This window comes from Oculina patagonica, chromosome 4 (assembly GCF_052425735.1).
Source record: "Oculina patagonica isolate OP01 chromosome 4, crgOcupat, whole genome shotgun sequence".
NCBI classification, from domain to species: domain Eukaryota; kingdom Metazoa; phylum Cnidaria; class Anthozoa; order Scleractinia; family Oculinidae; genus Oculina; species Oculina patagonica.
The window spans coordinates 16,657,166-16,682,125 of NC_135761.1; the positions used below are offsets into that span (position 1 = coordinate 16,657,166).

At 39.9% G+C, this 24,960-nt stretch overlaps 1 protein-coding gene and 1 pseudogene across 5 annotated transcripts; one reads left to right on the forward strand and one right to left on the reverse strand.

The window, feature by feature from the left end:
- Positions 1-1,561: 1,561 nt before the first annotated feature.
- Positions 1,562-8,772, reverse strand: LOC144649802 (collagen triple helix repeat-containing protein 1-like). Of its 4 annotated transcripts, none has more exons than XM_078509398.1 (4): positions 8,612-8,772; positions 7,876-8,005; positions 2,411-2,626; positions 1,562-2,049 (listed from the first exon to the last, which is right to left on the reverse strand). In XM_078509398.1, exons 2-4 carry the CDS (start codon positions 7,945-7,947, stop codon positions 1,696-1,698), a joined length of 642 nt encoding a protein of 213 aa, XP_078365524.1. In that variant the 5' UTR covers positions 7,948-8,005; positions 8,612-8,772; the 3' UTR covers positions 1,562-1,695. The 4 variants fall into 4 exon arrangements, with proteins under 4 accessions (XP_078365524.1, XP_078365523.1, XP_078365522.1 ...); XM_078509396.1 differs by having other exon boundaries at positions 1,563-2,049; positions 2,411-2,629; XM_078509397.1 differs by having other exon boundaries at positions 7,876-8,772.
- Positions 8,773-12,163: 3,391 nt separating this feature from the next.
- Positions 12,164-24,742, forward strand: LOC144648193 (uncharacterized; annotated as a pseudogene). The gene is made up of 5 exons (XR_013569670.1): positions 12,164-13,095; positions 14,451-15,723; positions 16,525-16,588; positions 19,141-19,955; positions 22,286-24,742. The product of XR_013569670.1 is annotated as an uncharacterized LOC144648193 (transcript).
- Positions 24,743-24,960: the final 218 nt, after the last annotated feature.

Genomic DNA, 24,960 nt, shown 5'->3' on the forward strand with positions numbered 1-24,960 from the left:
AACTTTTGAGCAACTTTGTATTGATATGCCTAATAAGAATCACAAAAATAAACATGTGGTTGAAATTTTGAAAAGGAAACATCTATTTCTGTAAAAACATTGATACGTTGCATACTAGCAGGGAACGGGTGTTGAGGAGGTGTTGAGAGGATCATAAGCCCACCTCGTCCCCAGTTATTTTCGGTTCACTACCACTGCCTGGTCACCCAGGCTTTCTTGGCCTGGTTGCCCAGCGTCGACATTGACATTGCTCAATAAGATGCAAGAGCATTTAATATATTAAGTTTTGTTCTGCAACTGTGCAAACCTTTTATAATATACATGTGCCCAAGATATACACTTCAGATTAATATATTCTTGGTTTTCACGTGACGTCATCAAAATTCTAAAACCAAGAATCGCAAGACCCCTGAGTTGTTATCCTTCACTGGCTATTAGACGTCCTTAATGTATATCTTTTTGACGATTTTTAGGTCGATAGCATTTGCCTTCTTTAAGATAGAGCATTTTGAATTTCGTAGTTTCACGCCACACGAGATCAAAGATGGCCGCCGGAAGGCTGTCACGTTTTCTTTAAAAAATGCCTCATCCTGCGATTTTGAACAATCTGGACAGTTAAGGTTTTGCGAGAAGTGTTTATGTGAAAGTTTACTTGTTTGTGAAGGTGATTTGACCGCTTTTTATAGCAGAATTTAGTGCCAGATGTTTTCATTGATTTCCGGCCGCCATGTTGGAGCCCACGCAGTTGGGCTCCAACATGGCGATTCCATACTGCGCTCTCTAAATTTGCGTGAAACATTTTGACGGATAACTCGAGTACGGAATAACGTACAGACCTGAGACTTGGACAACAAGTTTATAAAGTAATTTTCTACAACCTGTTACTTTCTTGATTTTTTTTGACTCAGTAGTTTTGGATTTAGTTTTTGAAGGCGTGACAGTGAAAACCACATATTGAACTTTCTTAAGTTCCAATTATCCAAAAGGAACAATGATTGATGATATTTAATAATATTTGTATGAAATATTGATATATTAAAGTAGCAACTTTTGAAGTTTAAGTAGCAACTTTTTGGGTTTTTGGGCAACATTTTAGCAACTTTTTGGCTTTAAAAAGAGCAACTTTTCATGATTTTGCGAGCACAATCTGTCTAGGCCTAATGAGCATAAACTACTGATTGTAAGAGATGAACTTGAGGATTTCGTAGGTCTAGGCTTATATAACGCTCTGAGCAAACGTGAAGGCCGCGTAAAGACGTTTAATGTTATTTGTAACCTGGTAACGTTCAGGTTTCTACTAGTCAGTTACAAGCGTCGATTAACGATTTTTTTTCATCAGCGCTCTCCCTTTTCATAACAATATAAGCGCGCGCAAAAAGAATGAACGCAAAAAGGCAAAGAAGGTGAAATATACTCCGGCGTTTGTTGGCAGGAACCATAAGTTATTCAGACCTTCAAGCTGATTTTTTGACGTTGAAAATGGTAAAGAACGACAACAACAGGAACTTCTTAAACCCCGCTGCTGCCAAAGTCAAGCGGTAGTTTTTAATAAACAAGATGGATAACAACAAAATAATTTTCCCCGTTCTGTTTAATGATCAGTTGTAATTGTTTACACAGCCATAGTTAAAGTCCGCCACTTTACTGCCCTACACCGTTTATTTTAAAGGAATTGTAAATCTTGCGTTTTCTAAGTCAGGCCACTGGCGGTTCCACTTCTTCAATAATGATCCTGCTGGACTGATTCCAACCGGTCATCGCGTCACCACTTTTAAGGTTACCACCACCGCAGTTGCCAAGTTTGAAACCAACAAGAACTTTCCCGGCAGCAATCCCACCACAATAGCCTTCTATGTTGCTGGGTCGGTGAATGTTGATGTCAACTTTATGGAACAAGGCACCATCAATGGGAGCAGGAATTTTACACTCTGTGCCGTTGAAAGTGAAGTACCATCTCCTACAGCAGTCGGTACAGCTGCGAATCCTAAGGTTTCCCATATAAACCACACGAAGGTATGTATCAGTCTTTTGCTTGAAGAATTCGCATTCCTGAAAAAGCGAACGGACATCATTACATATATTTCTATTTTTCAATCCTGAATTTTGGAGATTTTCTCACATCATAATTTGCAAGTGATTGCCACTAAAATGTTAACTGCCTGAAGACCTGTTTGCAGTTCTTCAGGAAGGAAATGAAGGAAGGAAGTATCCCGAGGAAGGAAGGAAGAAAGGGGGGGGGGGGGGGGGGGGGGAGGCAGAGCGGTGCACAAGCTGTCCCTTCACTAGCTCAGGAACGAAAAAGTAGTCTAGACAAATAGGAATAAGAATATATACCAGAGAATTGCGATTGGCAAATGTTGCAATTCTCGAATGATTGAATGAACGAACTCAAAATTAACAATCAGCCTACATGAACTTGTCCACTGTTCTGGTTATCTTTTCCTTGATCGAACGTCCACGCGCATTGCTTCCATCTCCGTGATCCCGTTCCTCCTTTACCTCCATCTTGAATCACACCACTAGAACATGCCGCTGGAGCGAGAGTTCCCGGTGTTCCTGGAATCCCTGGGGTGCCAGGAGTTCCCGGAATGCCCGGTTGACCAGGGGGACCTTGCAGAGAACAGGACTGCTGTAGAGAAAAAAAAATAGACAAACAATAAGGGACATCATAATTAGTCTTTTCGTTGTTGGCCATTTTAATTTAAGAAGAAATAGAATGCAAACAGTAGCAATAAGCATGACACATGGACTACCCATGGTTTGAAAAAATCTAGATTCTTGTGTTTTTTTTTAACCCTTAATATGCTAAGACCGGATTATTCCGGGATTTGAAGGAATGGCCATTCAACCACTTCTGACTTCACCAATTTACACGTCAGCAGATTTTTGTGATGTGCAACTTGTAGAGTTTGGATAGATCTTTCCACAGGAGTGTCCATCTTGAACACAGACTGCGTTCCGACAGAGCTAATCGAAAAAACCGTGATCAGTTTTTGGTGTAAAATTGGTGCTAAAACAGGCCAATATACCCGCACTTGATCATGGTCTCCTTTCCAGGGTTTTCCATTGATTTAGATCCAAATTGTGGCTTATACGCATGCGCCAAAGTAAAATGTTGTACATTTTTACATGAAAATTTCATCAAAAACTTACTTACTGCAGTGTCAGAAAGTGCATTTCTAGCAAAGTTTAGAGAAATTTAAAACCGTAGAGCCACGAAAATCGATTAACGGTTAAAAAAAACGCGTTTTTTTGGAGTATTTTCAGCATATTAAGGGTTAAACCATGCGTAGTCCTTGTGTCATGTTTATTACCGCTGCTTGCATTTTATCCCCAAGGAAAATAAACAGAGGGTGATATTAATCGACGTAGTGAAGGAGGGGAAGAGGGAAGGAAGGAAGGAAGGTCAAGGCGGCAGAGGAAAAAGCGAAAACAATTCTTTGAGCTAAGCCGGACGAAAGTAGGACATAACATCTACCCAAAATCAAAGTCTCTTCGAGATATTGACGTTTTTGCATGAAGTATGAGTCGAAGGTTTATCCTGTGCATTGTTCTTCGAACTTATCATTACAGTTTCTTTGTAGTTTAGTTTAACAATTTCCTATCTTCGCGGAGGAAATGCAGCCATATAATTTTGTCAAAAATGGCTCGTCCGCGCCGGGTATTTATACACATATTCCTTAACATTACACAAATAAACAGTGCAAATTTCACCGAGATCTGACAATTCTATACTTTAAAATTGCAAGGACCTTTCGAGGCAGTCGATTACGGCAGCGAAATTAGCAAATGAAACAGCAAAATATGCGTTCGACGCTTTGTTTTTGCGACGCCATATTTGAATTGTTATAGGTAGACCGCTGTTCAATGTGTTCAAGGCCGTATCGTTACGATTGCTCCACGAAAAAGCACGAAAAAAAATACGGATATTTCCGACTACTGTCGGAGAAAACATTGCGCATATAATTGCGGCGTAAACAAATCGTTACACTCAAGCTGCGTTTTGTCTAGGCTCTGCGAGAGTCGGATATCAAGACCCAGGATTAAACAAAAGCCATATATACAGTGAATGCTTTCGAATTATATTTGAAGATGAAATACGAAAGAATTTTGCTGTCTTTGACTGAAATTCCACTCGAACTGCAAAGATACGATCGCATGGAGATAATCTAATCGGCGCGTGTCGCGTGTCGCGGGTAAAATGTCGCGTGTCGCGGGTAAAACGTCGCGGGTACACAAAATTGTCGCGGGTAAAATGTCGCGGGTAAAAAAAATTGTCGCGGGTCCGAAAAAAAGTTATATTTTTTGTTTTACAGTTTTTCTTAAGTTCAATACCTCATTAAAGATCATTTTAAAAAGATAATAGAATAACAATAACAAGTGGACGAAAAATTGAACTTTACTTTTGCTTTCTAGCTTTTGAACAGCAAACTGACTACACCAACGTTCAAGATAATAAAATAATAACACAATAGCAATAACTTGTTGACATTGTGTATGTATCATAATTTGGTTTCCCATCGCCACTTTATAACTCTTTTTTGACGAAAGACTTGCACACATTTCTGTCAAACCTTAGCTAAGTTACGAAGCGAAAAGCGGAAGTGATGCGGGATTTCTGCGTTTGACCGCTGTGAATCGCCTTTAACATTAGTCACTCCTCCACTTTGCGACAGATTGTTCGCTCGTGTTTACAGCTCTATACTTCGTGGTACAAGCTCTATATTTTGTGGTACCGTTCCGACTTTTTCTACTTTGATCACCGTACTCAAGAATCTCCCAGTGGAATTATTTCGAAAGGGCGAAGCCGGCGACAATATTTCTTCAACCACGCAGAGTTGGCACTGTCTGGAATCTTTTCCATAACCTTGCTGTATACAACACCTGTCTACTACTTCTACTTGGCCTAAAGCTGGTTCTACTTGTATTTTGTTTATTACAAATAAAACGAAAAATCAACCATTGGAACCTCGTTTACGCGATGTAAGCTTACCTTTGACACAGCTGTTCGCAGCGCGTCGAAAAAACAAACCTGCAAAGGTACACATCGCTTCGTTTAAAATTACACAGACACATATACACACATGCTGCCGACAACCTCTACTAGACAAAAAAGTATGGAATAAATACCCTGTGTTACTTTTTTAAAGGCATAAGTATTGGTATAGCACCGAGAAAAAATCGCTTCAATCGAATCAACTAAATTCGCTGGTAAATTCGAGAAAACAGTTGTGATGATACCGGTTCCCACTAGCGACGTACCGGTAAAGCGGAATCGGAAGCGTTTAAAAAACCATAAAATTTTAATAGTCGAACTCACGGCAAAACGACGAACGCGATGGAAGATGAATCGGAATAGAAATGAAAAGGAGACCTGCACCCTTGAATGTGTAAGCCTTTAGAATTAGCCACCTGAATGTATTTCTTATGGGCTACTTGTGTCCTTGGCACAGGCGATTTCCTAGCAGCGGAGATATCCGCACAATTGTAATTTATGAACTTTTATTTGAGAATACATTTTTCTTCCCAAATCTCTCTTGGAAATTTTAAATGATGTAACATAAAATCCAGAAAGCGCATTGGACAAATTTAAAACCGCCTATTAGTATCAGAGCGGACAGCTCGATAAATGACGCGAAAATAGCAACTCTGAAAGCGGATGGTTTGCCTTTGTAATTACTGTGAAGTGGTAAAAAAATAGGGATCAATGTCCTTGAACTTCGTAGGTTTTTGTTTGTTTAATTGAACGGCTGTGTTGGAATTATGTTAGCTACTTGTTTGTCTAATTTTGTTCTCTCTTTATGCAAGCAGAAGTGTTTATTCCATTTCAGGAAGCAAATACACTTTAAAATCTATTACAAGTTATACACTATTGGCTAAGTTTTGAGATATTGTTGTTGGTGCTATAGTTAACGTCAATTTATCATTTATAACGTTCAACTATTTTTGGAAAAATAGAAAAGAAAATAACGTTAGAGTAGTATACTGTTCGAAAATTGCCCATGGAAAACTAGAAAACTAAAGTAAAGTTTAAATTTACATTGAAGTACTTGTTATTGTTATTCTATTATCTTTAATGAGGTATTGAACTTAAGAAAAACTATAAAACAAAAAATAAAACTTTTTTCGGACCCGCGACAATTTTGTGTACCCGCGACGATTTTTTGGACACGCGACATTTTACCCGCGACACGCGACACGCGCCGATTAGATTATCTCCGATCGCTTGTTGTAAAGCCGATTCATGCAACATTGCTGTCAACGGCTCAACGCGAGGTCTCTAAAAGCTAAAAGAAGCCCCCATCTCTTGCATTTGTTTTAACTTCAATAATATCTTTGAAAAGAGCGAGTTTTTTGGTATGGTTTATTTTTGACGTTTGTAATTTTTAAACGATGTAAGTGCTAGTGATTATTTATTCGTGTTTTAGTTACGCAATCCATTGTTTGTGCGACGCTTTTTATAGATCGCCTTTCAGACACACGTGCGTTGAGATAAGAAAGCTGACATGTCACTTTTAAAATTGTTATATAACGTTTCTAAATGTGACAAGTCACGTTTTTTCCACAAGATCGCAAGTGATCACCCACAGCGGAAAGTAATCCCTTGAGAAATTAAAACAGTCCCTTGAGAAATTAAAAAAGTCCCTTGAAATTTTACAAATATGTGGTTCCAAATCTTGTCCACATAAATGAAGAACGAACAGTAACAACTAATAAAAAAATGCCACGGCTAAACTATGAAAACACTGGAAGGCAATTTGTATGTTTATTAATTCTTTTTTTTTTAACTTAGAATTTACATAGTCTATGTGTCTCGCCAATTAGCTGTCAAGCTAAGCAAATCGACGCGTTATAAAAATTTCATTCTTTTCATTCAACTGTAACTACGTTCGTGATGACCTTTTATAATTGACGTGTACCTAGCCGGCGGGCAACATTGGGTGTCACCTGTGCGGATCGGTGATTTCAGATTTCAGTTGCCAACTACTAGTGTTTGCTCTGGTAATAAGCATAATAAAGCATTGGATGAATTTGATGCCAATTCTTGTGATTTTAGGAAGTGCCTGTTTCGACGAACAGTTTAACTGCCAAGCTTTCAAACCAATTTTTCGCTGCGCTCGCGATATTTTCGGTACTAAAATTTGTGTGTGTGTCCAGCCCCCAAATTTTCGTTTGAGGGGATGCAGCCCCCTGACCCCCACCCCCCCCCCCCCTGCTCCATCGCCTATGTTTTTAAGGCTAGATAACTAAATCGCACTCTGATCTTGCTTTCCTTGAAGAAGCTACAATGAGGCATCTTGAATGTGTTTTCAGGATTTCTCAAATGCTTTAGAGACGACGATACATTGGCTCTTGATCATCAGTGGACATCCTGGGACGAGTTTGTTGCTAATTTTATCGTGAGTGCACTAATCCCTGATTGATTAAACTGGTACTGATCACTTATCTAAACTGGCCAAGCTTGTTGGCGTTTTGCAAGTGTGCGATGCTTTCGCTAAATACTTTAAAAGAATGAAACGAGGTCTGTAGTTTCATGCAGGTTGGCAACCCTCAAGAAGCACGAGTATCGCCAGCCAAGTTCCTTCACTGGCGGGTGAATTTGGCATCACCTTGGCGGTCAGGTCCCTCAGTATGTTGCATCTGCCAGTCTGCAATTCTCGGTTAAAACTCAGTCACAACAACTCCCAAAAAGACTTACACCTTCCTGCTTGCATGCATGCTGACTAAGACATTTCTTTAATACTTTTTCCATAGCGTCGTTGTCATGAACTTCACTCTGATCTTTTACCTATATCTTCCTGCTATCCTAGACCATCCTAACTCTGACTCGAAAGTCGAACTCGAACTCATAGATTTAATATAAAACACTATTACCTTTTGAGCGCTGCTGTGACACAAGGAGACGACGATGAGTACAACTGCGAAGTATAAAGGTTTCACTTTCATGATGGCAGTTTAACACGCTGCTTGAACCTCGGTTATATTTTATCGTCTTCTTCTGGTTCTGGCATTTTTATGAGAAGAACATGGATTAATAGATTCAAAATATCTTAGCATATTATCAGAGCCATAAGAACCTGAACTACCAAAACTCAATGATATTTCTGCTTGATGATAATTTTGCCATTGAAGAGATTTAATTTCTCATTTAAATTTCATGGGAATTCACGCTAAAGTTTCTTCTTCTCCCGCAAACTTTCCGTTAAGAGAGTCGTCACTTTAGCTATTCAGAAAACGGGACACCGAAGGTATCAGCTTAACCTGTCACACTTTCGCATTAAAAAAAAACAAACAAATTAAACAATGTTGAAAATGTTGAATTTCTGGTGATCACCGATAATAAATACTTTGGACCTGTAACAAACTTGTTCCTTTCAAGGTGAAGTCGGGTGCTTTCGGTGGTCCATGTTTTAAAATAATACGGTCGCCTTGAAGCGAGTTTGCGATGACCCAAGAACAAAATCGCGAAACTTGATTTCCCATAAGAAACGGAACATGTTTTATAACCGATCGATAACTTAATAACTACGTTGTATTAAAGATCGTAGCAGCAAAACTATCAAAACTATGGCCCCATAAATAAATAAAATACCTTGATCCCTGTTCTTACATTAGTATCCTGAGAGTGGAATAAGTAAAACTGTATATAAACGCTTCGCGTCTGTGAAGATCAGGCCAATCTTAAACATGTTAAAATAAACAACTGAAACACGAAAATCTCGCCCTCTGGACATGCTAATGTATTATTTATTTGCTACTTGGTTTGGGGTCATTTAAAGGAGAAGTTCACTCCAGACTGGCCGTTTATTTTCTTTACGCCAATAAAAAGTTTATACAAAAATATGTTATTCACCAAAATTTCAGCTTCCAACGAGCGCTAAAACCCTACGAAATCTTTCTCTAAAGTAGCCCAAAATTCGACAACTGAACGCCGCCATCTTGGAGCTGTTAATGTATGCGTGACGTCAAAGAGCTCAGCCTGAAGTTGAATACTCAAAACTCCTTGTTTTGTTTTGTTTGTCAAAGTGCCTGTTTTTGCAGCTCCATGTTTCTCAAACAGAGCTCCAAGAGATACAAAAAACCTTTCACCGTCTTTCAATATCTAAAAGAAAAAATGCTCACGAATGGATTATAAGAATGGGCAGAAACGAAAAATTCCTGGCAAAACGGACATAAATATTTGTGTGTTCCGAAAACTATACGGAAGACTGCTTCGAAGAAGATCACAGACACAGTCTCCTGAGTGAAAATACCCACAAAAAAAGAAAAAGGCAGACGCAATACCAACCAATGTTACGATTATGCTATTTCACTTTTTTACTTTATTTCAGGGAGAGTTTTTAATCAACCAGAGAAACTCTCTGTTGTTGTTGTTGACTTCGTCGTATTTTCCCCGATTAAACGCCGGCTTCGTATAAACGCCGGGTCAAAACTGCTAACTTTTAAATAAACCCTGGGGGCGTTTGATCGAGGTCCCGGCGATTATTTGTGGTCAAGCAAACAAGTAAATATATTCTTTTCAGTAGCACTGCTACGACAAACTGGTACGGTCTGCTACTTTGGCAATTTTTTATAATGTTCAAGGAAACGTCCGGCGTAAAATAACTAGGATGGATGCTGTAAACAAAACGAAACAGCAATGTTCGCGTTCATGTCGTCATGACTGACGCGAACAGTGGAGGAGGACGTTTATTACCGCGGAGGACATTGGCGACATTGCCGTTTATGGACTTATTGGCTGTTTATGTTCTGTTTGTCACAAATCTTGATTGCAACATGCACGTACCGTATGCAATACTGCAACATTGGTAACATGATCATCCTCGGAGACCCAGAGACAGATTGTCGAGCGGGACGACGAGAAAAATCGAGGGTCTCGAAGGATAGGTAATAATAGATCAACAAAAAAAGTTGCAGAAAATTGCACTTCAATAATGAACTCGATCGGACCCCGATTTAACGCCGGAACACACAAATATTTGTGTCCGCTTTTGAGCAATTGTTCTTTAAATATTGAAAGACGGTGAAAACGGAAATACCTCTTTTTGTATTTCTTGGAGCTCTGTTTAAGCAAAATGGAGCTGCACAAACAGGCATTTTGACAAACAAAAGCCACTACAAAGAAACAAGGAGTTTGAAGTAATTAAAATTTTCCCGCTCAACTTCAGGCTGAGCTCTTTGACGTCACGCATACATTAACAGCTCCAAGATGGCGGCGTTCAGTTGTCGAGTTTTGGGCTACTTCAGAAAAGGATTTCGTAGGATTTAAGCGCTCGTTAGAAGCTGAAATTTTGGTGAATAACATATCTTTGCATAAACTTTTTATTGGCGTAAAAAAAATTAATGGCCATTCTGGAGTGAACTTCTCCTTTAACGACCCTGCATTTTTTATAACGAACAATATGGAAATATTATTGACCGTAAAATTTATATTTTCCCTTTGGCCATATTTATGGAAAAAATTTGGACAGTTAAAGAAGGCAAGATCATGTTTCGCTTTATTACCGTACCCAAATTCGCAAGTAGCCAATCAGAAGCGCGATCTACTGTCCTGATATCCTACGATATCAAGTCACTGACCTGATATGCCACCATATCACGGTCACTTTGAAGTAAAGTAGTGTTACTGTACGATGAATTGAAAAGAGGTTTTACCAATAAAAAAAATTTCGTAATTTAAATTTAGCGGTGTTTAGCGGTCGTAAAAAGAGAAAAACTTTCCCACCAAAACTAAACTTGAGCGCACTCGCCAATTGTGCGATGTTTGCCGACGAGTACTGAGACATTCAGACTGGAAAAAAAAATGCAGAAGAGGAACTTGGTAAAAGTTAAGTCAACACAATTTGCAGTACGTACCTTGCAAGCATGGCTTCAACAGAGCGATAAATACAACCGGATTTTTGGGATGAATTTGGGTACGGTAAATACCTTTAATCCGGTACCTTTTTGGTACGCTTCGGCTGCATATCAGGCTCGTTTGGTCTCGCCATGGGTATTTTGGCTCGACTGCGTCTCGCCAAAATACGAACCATGGCTCGACCAAACTCGCCTGATATGCCACCGAAGCGTACCAAAAAGGTACGAAAGTAAAGTTCGATTCCGTTAAGCCCCCCCCCCCCCCCCCCCATTGCTTAAAGGCAATCACAATGAAACTTATAGGATGTATTATATGTCTGAACATCTTTCTTTTTGTATACGTCACGTGGGATGGTGACGTCATATCACGTGACAAATATCATGATGTCAAAACAGCCGCCATCTTGGATTTCAAAATTACCCAAAATTACTTAAAAGTACTCAATATCAATAAAAATCCCGTTAAAAATGTAAAAAAAAAAAATCAATTTAAGTTGATTTTTATTAACAGAAACACACAAAATTACAAATTTGGGGAAACATGCCTGTCAAAATGCCGTTGTCATGGTGATGTCAAGTTCATACCACATCATCCAACCCCACCAAATTATTGCCAGATAAATTTTAGGAAAACTCTGAACGTTTGGCAGCGTTTGGTTAAATCGTAAAAAAAGTTATAAGAGTTCAAAGTCAGCGCGAGCCTCACAAGCCCCCCTCCCCGGTCTGAATAGGGTTAATCATCCGCGCGCTTTTAAGCGCAACAACTTGTCTCGAGTCACGCTACTCGTTCAAGCAGGACTCATCCGGATCTGATCGAGAGGTACATTGGGGGGTGGGGGGGGGGGGGGGGGATTGGAGGGGCTAAACACCGTATAACCACAAAAAGTCGGTAAATATCGCAATACCGCAAAAAAAAAAAAAAATAAACAATGCCGCAATTTCATAGTAAGCTTGCATAGCTTGCGGATTCGTTGACGCGAGGGCAAAAGCGAACGGTGGGACCGTGGAAACAATGACGACACGCTTGACAAAATTAGAATGTTTCAGCTTGCTTCTGAAACGATCAGAAATGGCTACAAATCGGTCGGAAAAAGTGAAGGATAAGTGTTTATACCGACTGTCGTCTACCATAATGCTATGGAGAATACCGCAATTCAAGACTAAAACTACCGAAACACCTTGTGAAAAATTGGCCAACACCGCCATACCACAAACCTCTATGTCCCCCTCCTGAAAAACTGAAGACAGCAGCTACGAGTTGTAAACACAATAATATATGCAGCATACAGTATTTGCATAACGTGTAATGGAACATGCCTCAATAGTTTTAATGGCATTTAAACAGGAAAACATGTTTCATGGCATGCTTATCAAAGCAGTTTTGTTAGGGTGTCTGGGGTGTTTTCCAGCAGTCTGTGTGAGCTGACTTCCCTAAATGATCAAGGATAGATCTTCCGCGAAAATGAGGTCGTATTTGTTCAGCCTCGCTTTTTTTCTGATCTTTACCAAGTATGCAAGCACCAAATCATTCACGGCCGATCTCGATCCAAGCTTGAGTCGCCATCCAAGAGATGTACAAAGCGCTACGGCGTTGACTCCTTTGAGTTTGCACGTAGCATCGAAAATATCCTCACGCTTTGCCAATACACTTGTAACGAGTACGCTGGAGAACAAATCGCTCAAGAATAAAGAGGCCAAGTTCGTTGTTCAGCTTCCGGAAACTGCTTTTATATCGAACTTCTCGATGGTAGTGGATGGAAAACTCTACATCGGAAAGGTTAAAGAGAAAGGCGCCGCCAAGGACGAGTACGAGAAAGCTAAGAACGAGAGTCGGAATGCAGGTCTCGTGAGCACGAGTGGATCTGAGCAAACCGTACGAGGAATGGATGTATTTGGAATCGCAGTCAATGTGGCACCGAACAGCAGCGCTGAATTTCGTTTGAACTATCAACAGCTTTTGGTAAGGCGAAAAGGAGATTACGAACAAGTGATCAGCATTCGACCAAAAGAGATCGTCCCCGTGCTTAAGGTTGTGGTCGACATCGAAGAACCTCAAGCCCTAAGTTATGTTGACGTGATGAAAATTCGCAAGAATCCGAGCGATAAACCCATAAAGGGCAATTCCTTGGCAGTTGTAACTAAACCATCACCAAAATCGGCTCATATCGAGTACATTCCAAGTGAAGACGAGCAGAGAAACCTGGGATCAGCAGGAATAGATGGAGATTTCATTATAAGGTAAAGTGTAATGTTGATTAATAAACATTTGTTTCAAGCTTTGTGCTGACACGCGAAAGTTGTTACATTGTGCATCGGAGGTCACGCGATGGAAAAAAAACTGAAAATTTAATATTTACTCAATGTCAAACCGTTGTAATTTCAGATTGAGGGACGAAAACATCTCGAAATAATAAACATTGTTACTTGTTGTATAAAATTAACTCGAGCGCTTGCAATATTGTTTCTAAATAGACATATTTGGAGCTTTGTTCGTAATGGAACTGTTTAGAATTCGTGTCACGACATGGCAAATTAAATCACGCGACCTTTAATTTTTGCATGTTTTGGGGCACATGATTTCGGTTTTGTAAAACGAGTCAGAAGATGGTGCTTTTAGCAAAAAGGAAGCAAGGAGATAAAGTTTTGATAGGATATTAGCATATCGCATTGTACAAAGCTATTTTCAGAGATGACTTGTTTTCAATGTTATGGTAACGTACAAATATTTATTTCACGACTGACTAGGCCACATAATTAAAATCATTCAACCAGAATGCTTTTCTGCCGATCCAATATTTGCTATATTATATTGGACTAGAGAAATTTTCTTTCAGTATGGAGACCCCAGTAGAGACCTCGTTTGCTCTTGTACTGTCACGATCAAGCGATATTGTTAAAGGAGATTTAAATACGAAATCCCAGTGGTCAAAATCCAGAGCGGATAAACGATATCATGATGTTTCTCACTATCGAAATAAAAACCTTTTGTTCCCTAGTTTTTGATCTTTTTTGTCTTTCCTTTCTTGTTTTCTTTGCTTCTGCGCCTGATTTCTTCTTTGCTTGCCTAGCCCGCCTGCCTTCCTTTCCTGGCTTACTAGCCCTGGCTGGCTAGCTTCCCTCCTTCCCTGCAACCTCTTCCCTCCCTCCCCCCTCCCTCCTTCCCTCTCACTTTCCCTCCCTTCCACCCTCTCCCTTCTTCCCTCCCTCTCACTTTTCCTCCCTTCCACCTTCTCTCCCTCCCATCCTTCCTCTCTCCCTTCCTCCCTCCCTGTCTCACACTTTCCCACACTTCTATTCTCCCTCCCTTTCACTTTTCCTCCCTTCCACCCTCTGTCCCTCCCACCCTCCCTCCCTGTCTCTCACTTTCCCTCCATTCCATTCTCCCTCCCTCCCTTGCTCCCTCCCTCCCTCTCTCTCTCTCCCTCCCTTTCTTCCTCTTTCTCTCCCTTCCACCCTCCCCCTCCCTTTCCTTGCGCGCTTGCTTGCTCGATTAAATTTGATTGCTTTGTTACTTCCTCCCTGCACATGTAGACAACTGAAAGAACGCTTGCGAAGGAATCTGTTTGACGATTGTTTCTCTCTTTATATGACAGGTATGATGTAGCTCACGGAAGTGACGCAGGCATTATCCAGATCCTTGGCTCTCATTTTGTTCAATATTTTTCACCAAGCGGTCTAAACCCACTAGCGAAAAACATCGTGTTTGTAATCGACGTCAGTGGTTCAATGAGTGGACAGAAGATTGAACAAACACGCCAAGCAATGTTTACCATACTGAACCAGCTTCGTAGAAGTGATTCTTTCAATATTGTTATATTTAATGCTGGGACGGATCAGTGGAGAAGTTCCGCTTCACTGGCAACTAGCGACAACATCCAGGCAGGGCGAGCATTTGTTGCTGAGCACGTTAAAGCAAGAGGCGGTACCAACATCAACGCTGCTCTTATTCTGGCCCTTCAGCTTCTAAGAATTAGAAATACAGCTAACCAGCCAAACTCTTCAATCGCTGGCAATTTTCCTGTGGTACTGTTTCTGACAGACGGTGTCCCAACAGCGGGAGAAAGAAATACTCGAAGGATTCGCGCCAACGTTCGTAAAGCGAACGATATAGAAGCCTCCATCTTCGCCCTTGGGATTCGGTTTCAATGTGAATTTCGATTTCCTAACAGCATTGTCAGTCGAGAACGGAGGATCATCTCGCAGGATCTACACGGATACAGACGCTGCAAGTCAGCTGGAAGGATTTTATGACGAGATCAGCACACCTTTATTACTGCAAGTCAGATTCGAGTATCCCACCGATATAGTGGATGACGCTAGAGTAACTGCTTCGGAGTTTCCTCAATACTATGATGGATCAGAGCTTGTCGTAAGCGGGAAAATCAAGGAAGGCGTTACTAGTTCAAGGCTGATGTCTGTGAATGTTCGCGGTGTAAAGTCCGGCAGCAATCCTGTCACGTACACTGTGTCACGCACTCTTCAGAACCTGACCGTCTCTTCTGACAAAGTGTTGAACGAGGATTTCACCGAGAGGCTGTGGGCTTACATGAAGATAAAGCAACTGTTGACCAAATTGCTGATAACTGATGACTCGACAGAAAAGGCCCGACTGAAAAAGGAAGCCCTGCAGATGTCTCTTCAGTATAACTTTGTTACACCTCTCACCTCCTTTGTCGTGGTCGATTCAGATTCGTTCAAAGAAGTAGGATCCCGAGACAGCAACGAAGTAGGATCCCGAGACAGCAACGAAGTAGGATCCCGAGACAGCAACGACATCAGGCCGACTGGTGCTGGATGGAAACTTTCATCATTCGGATTACCACTTCTTTCGTTTTTCTTGTCTTTTGTTCGATTTTGTGTCTACTAGCACAACCTAAACAATCCGTGTGAAATAGAATGCTTGTAAACAGTCGCTGTTAAATTGTTCTTTAAGCCTTAAAAAACAAAGAACTGCCTCAGTATATATAGCAGTGGCATTGAACTTTAACTCATTATTATCGTCTTTTGAATCAAGCTATTAAGAAACAAGAATTTAACAGTGGTAATTCTAACGAAACATATATACGGCTAGCGCAGTAAAAATATTGACATCCAAAGGATAAAGTAAAGCTTCGGATGTCCCCGTTGGGGGACATCTAGTCATGACTTCAGGACCAGATCATTGCCCTCTATGCTCCTAAGATACTTCTCTTCCGGGAGGGAAGGGACGTTTATTAGGACTGGCAGAAAGACTTGGGCAGTGCAGCCCATAGTCGCTTTCAAGGGGCGTGCAACTACCTAGTTATGTAAGATAAGTAAATTTGTTTTCGAGAATAATATGAATAAATGCTTTGAGTGTAGAAAGTGCTGGAAGCTTTCTTCTTCTTCTAACAGTTGGCTTGGTCGATTGTTTTCCCAACCCCTCCCCCTCCTCTTCCCCTTCATCGGTTTGTTTTAATTTGTCAGATAAATTTTTCAACTGTTTATGAATTTCTTAATTTTTTCAGTGAACTGCTTAGCTGATCGAAAAATGCCTTTGATATTTTGCACTTTAAAGACGTCTAATAGCTACCAGCCACCAGGTTGTTTTTCAATGTTCTTCAATCCCTTTGTGTTAACCAGTTTGCACTGAGCAACGTCCAGCTTGAGGTAATACCTAACTAACAAATTCTCTTTATTTTGGAATAGTGTGTTAGCTCACAGCGGACGCTCAAACTTTAAGCAGATGAATTCTTCCCACCTACTTGGACAAGTAAAAAAAAAAAAATGATCATACACGTCCAAGAGAGGAGACAATTTCCCTTATGGTGATGCTTTATTTTATTTTCCTCGATTTCTAAAAGAGTTGTTTTAGCAGAATTTCGCTGTCTGTACATGACAGTTTTGGAGCTATTAAGGTTAATTGTGTCACACTACAGGTAAAAAAGCAAAAGCGGATAAGTGGAGAACGGGGTCCCGGGTTCTGTGGTAAACGCAGGGTGTCGAGGTGTGGAAAAACAAAAAAAAAAATTCAAAAAATATCTTTCTGGCTAAAATGACAAGTTTAATTTATGTCTTTTAAAATACATTACAAACTAACTCAGGATCTTCGTAAAACGTGTATCCTTAATCGGAGAAAGCTTATTAAATGTAAACTTGTAATAATAATAATAATAATAATAATAATAATAATAATAATAATAATAAACGAATATTTTTAACAGGATTAACCCATCAGTACTTGAGAGTACTTGTTATCTTATCTTTATAGCCAGCAAGAAATTTTGTTAATCATTTTTTAGTTTTCCACATCCCTGGTCCCCGCGTTTTTCACAGATCCCGGGACCCCGTATCCCGGCAACCCGCGTTTTCCAGAGACCTCGGGACTTTATCCCGGCCCCGCGTTTACTACTAATCTCAATAAGATCTGTTTCAGCGCGTATAAATACCAAACGTGCAAAAACAATCCAATATATTTTTTTTTGTCGATCGTTCGTTTTTCTTTAACTCGAACCTATACAGAATGAGATCTTCGGTTATTTTTTATTTGACCTTAACTAACGGGCGATCAGGGTTTATTTTTTTATCCGCCGCGAAAAAAAGGCTGATAACAGATTCGTCGTCAATCCAAAATCTTTTTTTTTTTTGTAATGCCTTATCGCAGACTCATCGTTAGCGACCACTGCGTACGTCACGAGCCTCACAACTCTGAAAGCAGCTGAAACCCGTCGTACTTGCACGTACTAATATAGCGCGACAGAGAGCTCTTAGCAGGAGCCTGGGCTCCCCATTGTTACAACCTTTTGTTACAAATTTGCTATTTACACGCACTTTTTTTATATCAGAAACGGAGAATTTTTTTTATTTTTGTTTATTTTTATGATGTAGACTAGTTGATTGTTAAGATATCAAATTTAAATAATAGATATACCTTTTTACTTAGTCTATAAAAAAGAAAGTATCTGCTATCTATTGTTACATACTTTCTATTGTTACCACATTCAATTGTTACGGACTTCCATTGTTACATCTTTCTATTGTTCTAGACATTCCATTCCCTCCTTCGATAGCAATATGTTCTGCTTGGCATTATGCCATCTGGCATAATAGCAGCAGAACACAAAAAACCACACTTTTAGGTAATGACGTAAAATAATTTGAATTTATTAAAAGGAAGTCCAATAGATTGTTATCTTCAGGTTGAAACAGATTAAACTGAAAACAGTTTTAAAGGAGCTACGTCACGAGGATTTCGCAGATTTTGGGTCTAAATTGAATATCGTAGAATTCCGGTTATAAGCCCCCCCGCTTATAAGCCCCCCCGGTTATAGGCCCATCATCCTGGAAACAAAAAAATACATCCGGTTATAAGCCCCCCCGGATATAAGCCCCCCTCTACCAGATGACAGTACTGAATAGAGCTAAATGTTGCTTTATTATGTGTTTTTAATTAAAAAACGTATTTCCATCAACACTCCCGTGGCTCGTTTTGAAACGTTTTTTTTTTATTCCGCTTATAAGCCCTCCCGGATATAAGCCCCTCCGCCTATAAGCCCACCCAAAACCCCTTACGAAGTTGTATAAGCCCAGGGCTTATAACCGGAATTCTACGGTATCTAAAGAAAGATATAGCCTTAATTTGCTGCTGGAAATCAAGCTACGGCTATAAATATCGACTTTTTGAAGTCGTGCGGAAACAACTTGAAAAGTTAAGCCTTAATTTTTCAAATATAATAAAAAACTGCAATAACACAGCGACAAATGGTTTCAATATATTCTAGTTTTCTTTCTTTTTATCCACTCTGTTTATTTTTGACAGCTTTAGCCGTCAGGATCAGTTTACCGTCTATATTTTACATCTTAATTTTTCAAGTTGGATCCGCGGCCAGCGACGCCGGTTTACACTAACAGTTTCTGTGCTCTAATATAGCAATTGAATTTGAACTGGATTATTATTTTTAGGTTTCATGCGACACAAATATAAATTTTGGCGGTCCAAAAATGTGGTAAAATCCGATTTAACCTGCAACATATATACACCACCCCTCCCTCGAGTCTTTTTTTTTTGTAATCTCTCACCGTCTGGAAGGCACATGGCAGCATATGTCATCTTCAGCCCTGCACTTCACATGGGAAAAAAGATCATGGAAACGAGGTTGTTTCGAAATTAGCATGTCTGCTAGACTACTGGCAGCATAACAATTATGGCACACCCAAAAGCGTAAAAAAAAACATTACATTTGACAGAAGTTTCGATCAGGGTTGGTTTTTTTCGTGGGTGCTTCCAAGCGTCAAAACGAGTAGAATAGGCTTATTTCTGAATGAGCAGAGCAAACTACGATGATGCAGTCGTATTTGTTGAGCCTCGTGCTTCTTCTAAGCATAGCCAAGTTCGCGCGTTCAAAGTCATTCACGGCTGATCTCGATCCAAGCTTGAGTCGCCATCCAAGAGATGTACAAAATGATGAGTTGACGCCTTTGAGTTTGCACGTAGCATCGAAAATCACATCACGCTTTGCCAATACATTGGTTACGAGTGCATTGGAGAACAATTCCTCGAAGAGTAGAGAAGCCAAGTTTGTTGTTCTGCTTCCGGAAACCGCGTTTATCTCAAACTTCTCGATGGTGGTAAACGGAACACGCTACATCGGGAAGGTAAAGGAGAAGAAAGTTGCGGAAATTGAGTATCATAAAGCTAAGGATGAGGATTTAATTGCAGGCCTCGTCCACTTAATTTTAAGTGGATCTCAACTACCCGTACGAGGTATGGCTATCTTTGAAACCAAGATCAACATGCCACCCAAAAGCCGGGCTGAATTTTATTTAAGCTATCAACAACTTTTGGTAAGGCGAAAAGGAAATTACGAACAAGTGATTAGCATTCGACCAAAACAGATCGTTCCCGTGCTTAAAGTTGTCGTCGACATCGAAGAACCACAAGCCCTAAGTCATGTTGAAGTGATGAAAATTCGCCAGTACCCCAGCGACGCACTTGAGAAGGGAAATCCACTGGCAAAAGTGAATTATACATCACCAACATCGGTTCATATCGAGTACAATCCAACTGAAAACGACCAGAAGAATCAAACACCGGACGGAATGTATGGAGTGGACGGAGTGTATGGAGATTTCATAGTCAGGTAAATTAAATGCAACACAGTTTATATAAAAAAAAATTATTTTCAATCCAGCGCACAAACCATTTTTTATTTGTTAATTTAAATTCTTATTTTTAAAGAGTGGCGTTATCTATCGGCTTCTTTTATGTTGTGTTGGGAAAAAGGGTTGTATTCAGTGAATTGCGAATAACGACTGGGTTTCTTAAAAATAAATTATTGTAACAAGAATTTCATCGGAAATAGTTACGATTTCAGTTGTGAATTATTTATTCGGGTCTGTCTGTGTAAGATTAAAATTATGATAAAAGAAAGTAATTAAAATAAGCTTGCGGTAAAATTCTCTTGCCCCGGGCTTATAACTCCTTGGGTTTACTTTAGTACGCTAGGAATATCTTAGTGACACGGCGTATAGTTGGAAGAACTGGTTTGCGCATCAAAAGTGTCTTTATATGCTAGCGTGGTAAGAAATTAATTGAAAGAAGTTAACTAAGGTATCTTTAATGAGTAGCTTAATCGAAATATCATCCCGAAGGGTATATTTCAGGGAGGGGATAGGGGTATTACACCTGACGTATAGGGAATATTACGGTATTCGGAAATCTATATCCAAAAATTCTGGGTCCCTCAATTTGTTGTTTCTATGTTAAAATACCGTTTTCAAGATAGCAAATTCTCTCATAAGTACTATCAGCCTTTTACCCTGAAAATGTTTCCTTTGCTCAAAAACCGAAAACGCGTCATGTAGAAGAGTAACAAACCCACGGTTATTTTTGGAAGTATACCGCATACAACTTAGCTAGCACTCTAAAACAAAGATCCTTGTGACAGGTGTTTTCATGAAATGATCACAAAACTGAATAAATACAACTTTATTTCTACATGCAATATAAAATTCAAATCGAGCTAAGTTTCCTGTTACACATTGTGTTTCGATTATGTTTTGCCTTATTTTTCGTCATAACATGCAGAGAAAAAGATCAATTTTTAAAATTTATTTTTCAGCTCAACCATAATATCACGAAATTTTATTTATGTAGAGTGCACGCTCTTTGTTTTCAATTATGCTTCCCTTTTCTATTTTTTTTTTTAGTCATTTCAAAGTGCTGAGATAAGACCGATTCGATATGTTGTGTTTAAAATGAAATGCAAGTACTATAGATAGAAATGCCTAGTTCCTGGTTGCGAATAGACAAATTCGGCTTACATGTTTACATCGATTTTGTCACCTGATTCAGATCACGTGATGATTCGAGTAGGCACCCAAGAAGCCCCCGCGTATAGACAGGAAAATTTCGCCTTAGCAGAAAAAGCCTCGATTTTTGAGAACACGGCTCGTTATGATTGCCGAAGGTTCGCTGGGGGACGAATAAACACAAGAAGGATTCTGGAAGCTGTGTCTTTGCAACGAGGTTACGAAAAATATGACCTTCATTCTGCATGTGATCGCGGGAAACATCTTTTGCTTGAAGAAATGGCTAAAATGTGTATCTGAAATTACCGAAAATGACATGGAAAGCATTACAGGCGTATCATCCAAGAAAGTAGAGTTTTAGTCATTGACTGAAAGTCGTGCAAACAAGTGGAAATCGTTTGCATCTTACGACGTAGGTAAACAAAAACCTTCAAACGTAAACATTGTCATGCAATTACGAGATAATTCATTTCGCTCACAAACTGTCAGTAGTATTTGATCCAAAGAGTGGGTCGAATAAGGATCACATATTTTTTTTTTATTCTTTGAATGTGCCATGTTTTGTCTGATTCATGGAATGTTTAGGCTTTTGACGTCTTGGCAAGGAAATTGTTGTAAGTTCATTTTGAATGTAATAGGCCTGCGTGTAATCACCACGAGTTGAAAGTTCACGTGTTCTGCCTGTATTTTTGAAGTTATTTCTGGTAACCTTTCACGTTGACCAATATCCAAACGCATTCGTTATTGTATTATAGAGCATTGTCACTCAACAAGAAAATTGCGCAGCAAACAATGTCGTGACGTACTCGGCACAGCAATAAAGGGTGGATTAATTTGCAACATACGCGTATAGCTATCGCATTTGTCCGTTGGCATTTTGTATTGTCAGGTTTTAGCTCGAAAATAATTAAAAATTTAAATGGGCAAATACGACGGCTACACGCGTATGTTGCAAGTAAATACGCCCAAAAGAAGCCTAATAGTGTAGTCCATAGACTTCAATAACTAAATGCATCAGATGGACTCCATTGATCTTAAATTATTGCCGTGAAACAATTATACAAAGGCGGGGGCAGATTTAGTGAGAACTATTACTGGTTTAGAAGAAGAGCCTAGCAGGTTACTGTCCGGGTGACGACATGCTTTTCTAATATTACAGGTACGACGTGCATCGTGGAAATGACGCAGGCACTATCCAGATACTTGGCTCCCATTTTGTTCAATATTTTTCACCAAGTGGTCTAAGCCCACTAGCGAAAAACATCGTGTTTGTCATCGACGTCAGTGGCTCAATGAAAGGAAAAAAGATTGAACAAACACGCGAGGCCATGTCTGCTATTTTGAGCCAGCTTCGCGCAGGGGACGCTTTTAATATCATTCTTTTTAATGAAGACATTGTTCTGTGGCAAGATTATGCTTCAGCTGCAACCAGTGACAATATCAAAACTGGAAAAGCATTACTCGATGAGCGTGTACAAGCAGGGGGCTTAACCAACATCAACGATGCTCTACTATTAGCCCTTAAAATCCTTAGCAACACAGCTAACCAGACAGACTCTCCAATAGCTAACAATTTCCCTATGGTGCTGTTTTTGACTGACGGTCTTCCAACAGAAGGAGAAACCGATACTAAAATGATCCGATCCAATATTTTGAAAGCGAATGAGTTGAAAGCATCCATCTTTGCCCTGGGATTCGGTTCTATTTACGAATTAGATCTGGACTTCCTGACAGCACTGTCATTTGAGAACGGAGGAACATCTCGCAGGATCTACCCGGATGAAGACGCTGCAAGTCAACTGGAGGGATTCTTCGACGAGATCGGCACACCTTTGTTGCTCCGAGTCAATTTCGAGTATCCCAGCGATATAGTGGATGACACCAGAGTGACTGCTTTGTCGTTTGCACAGTATTGCGATGGATCAGAGCTTGTAGTGAGTGGAAAGCTTAACGAGGGGCAAAGTTCAAGGCGTATGCTTGTGGATGTTCGCGGTATCTCCAGCAGCAATCCTGTCACGTACACCTTGTCACGCACTCTCCACGACCTGACCGTCCCTTCTGAAAAAGTGGTGATCGAGGATTTCACCGAGAGGCTGTGGGCTTACATGGAGATAAAGCAGCTGCTGATCAAAATGCTGATAACTGATGATTCGACAGAAAAAGCCCGACTGAAAAGCAAAACCCTGCAGATGTCTCTTCAGTATAACTTTGTCACACCACTCACCTCACTTGTCGTGGTTCAACCAGGTCAAAAAGAGTTTCCAACCAATGATCATGACCCCGGTGACAAGGGTAGAAATGTGGGATGGAAGCTGTCATCTACCCGCTTTTCAATTCTTTCTCTTTCAGTTTTCTTTGTGCGGTTTCTACTAATCGCAACTTAACAACCCTACTACAAAGGGATTGGTACATGGTCCACCCTTGTATATGTCAACTATTATACGATATGAGTTAGACCGGACTGGAATGTACGTAAGAAATAGTCGGAATCTCAGGAACAGAGGTAGTAAGATATATCTTTGTAATATGTATATTACATCCTCCGGTTCATATTCATTATTATTCAGTAGAGCATAAAATGAGAAACGTAAGTTTGTCGGTAGTTTTAAAAGTTTCCAGAATCGTGTCTTTTGGGTGCGGCTTCAATTCATTTGCAAGCCTCAAGTCGATTCCCTCGTTTTTCTTTATTTTATTCAGCTAGATATCCGAAACAAGTACAAACTCATCACTGTTCTATTGGAATTCCACGAATCCGAATGGGTTTTCCATTGTTATCTCATTCGCTGAATCCCGTCGATAGAGCACAATCGAGCGCACGTTGGTCTTTAAAAAGACAATTATTCTTGATTTTTGGCTTAAAAGTGCAAGTTTTGGACTACGATCCTTTAGAGTTTGAACCATAACAATAAGACAACTCGCTCGCCCTTGTTTTAATAAGAGATAGTCAACTCGGCTGCGCCTCGTTGACTATTCGCTCATAGAAAACTCAGGCTCGTTGTCTATCGTTAAATGTAGCGTACCGCCTGAAATCACAAATTTTAACTCACCTCCCCACCCTTTAAAGGCACTACGCTGACCCCCATTATTTGAATATTATGGTAGTTTCTCACTGATTTGAATCATCGGTTGTTTAACCACTTGCGCATGTAAACACATTGAGGCACCCTTGGCTAAGAGATACCAGATCACCGTTAATTTTCCCACCCCCTTATCAAATTGTCGAAGGTTAGGAAATAAATGTAGGGCGGAAGGTCGGTTTTGAAGTTTTTTTATTATCTTTTTTATTTTTCGGGAGAGTGTCTAAACAATTTTCAACTGGTTGTACATTTGTATAAAATCAAAAAATGTATTCATTTAATTTCCTTTAATGCTTTTTTCTTGGGGCGCTTTCCATTTGTCAGAACTGGCCGGCTGGTCAGGTAGTTTGAATGTGAAATGGGCCTTTTTCACGAGATGTTCTCACAAATCCACTATAACAATGTATAGTATTGATGCATTGACTGATTTGACAGGACAAATCTGACAAACAACGAAATTCTGTTCTCGAATATACCGGTCTGGCCGGCCAGTTCTGAGAAATGAATAGCGCCCTGGGCTTAACGGACTCCTAACGGAAATCACATGTAAAAAATAAAACAGGATATGTACAGTACTGTACATGTTCAAAAATGTGCAGCACTGTAATGTACATGTATACACGTTATACGATGACGAAAAAGTAATAAAAATTACGGTAGAAAAAGCTTTGAGGCTTAAGAAGCTGATAAAAATTATCATTTTCCCAGGCTAGCAAATTTCTGAAATGTAATTGTTGGTCAGAACGAGTTCTATGTA

Coding starts and splice junctions, on each gene's coding strand:
- LOC144649802 (XM_078509396.1), bottom strand. CDS start 7,947: ATGAAAGTGAAACCTTTATACTTCGCAGTTGTACTCATCGTCGTCTCC. Junction 2,630..7,875: donor GTCACAGCAGCGCTCAAAAG/GTAATAGTGTTT, acceptor TTTTCTCTACAG/CAGTCCTGTTCTCTGCAAGG. Junction 2,050..2,410: donor AGAACAGTGGACAAGTTCAT/GTAGGCTGATTG, acceptor TCGCTTTTTCAG/GAATGCGAATTCTTCAAGCA.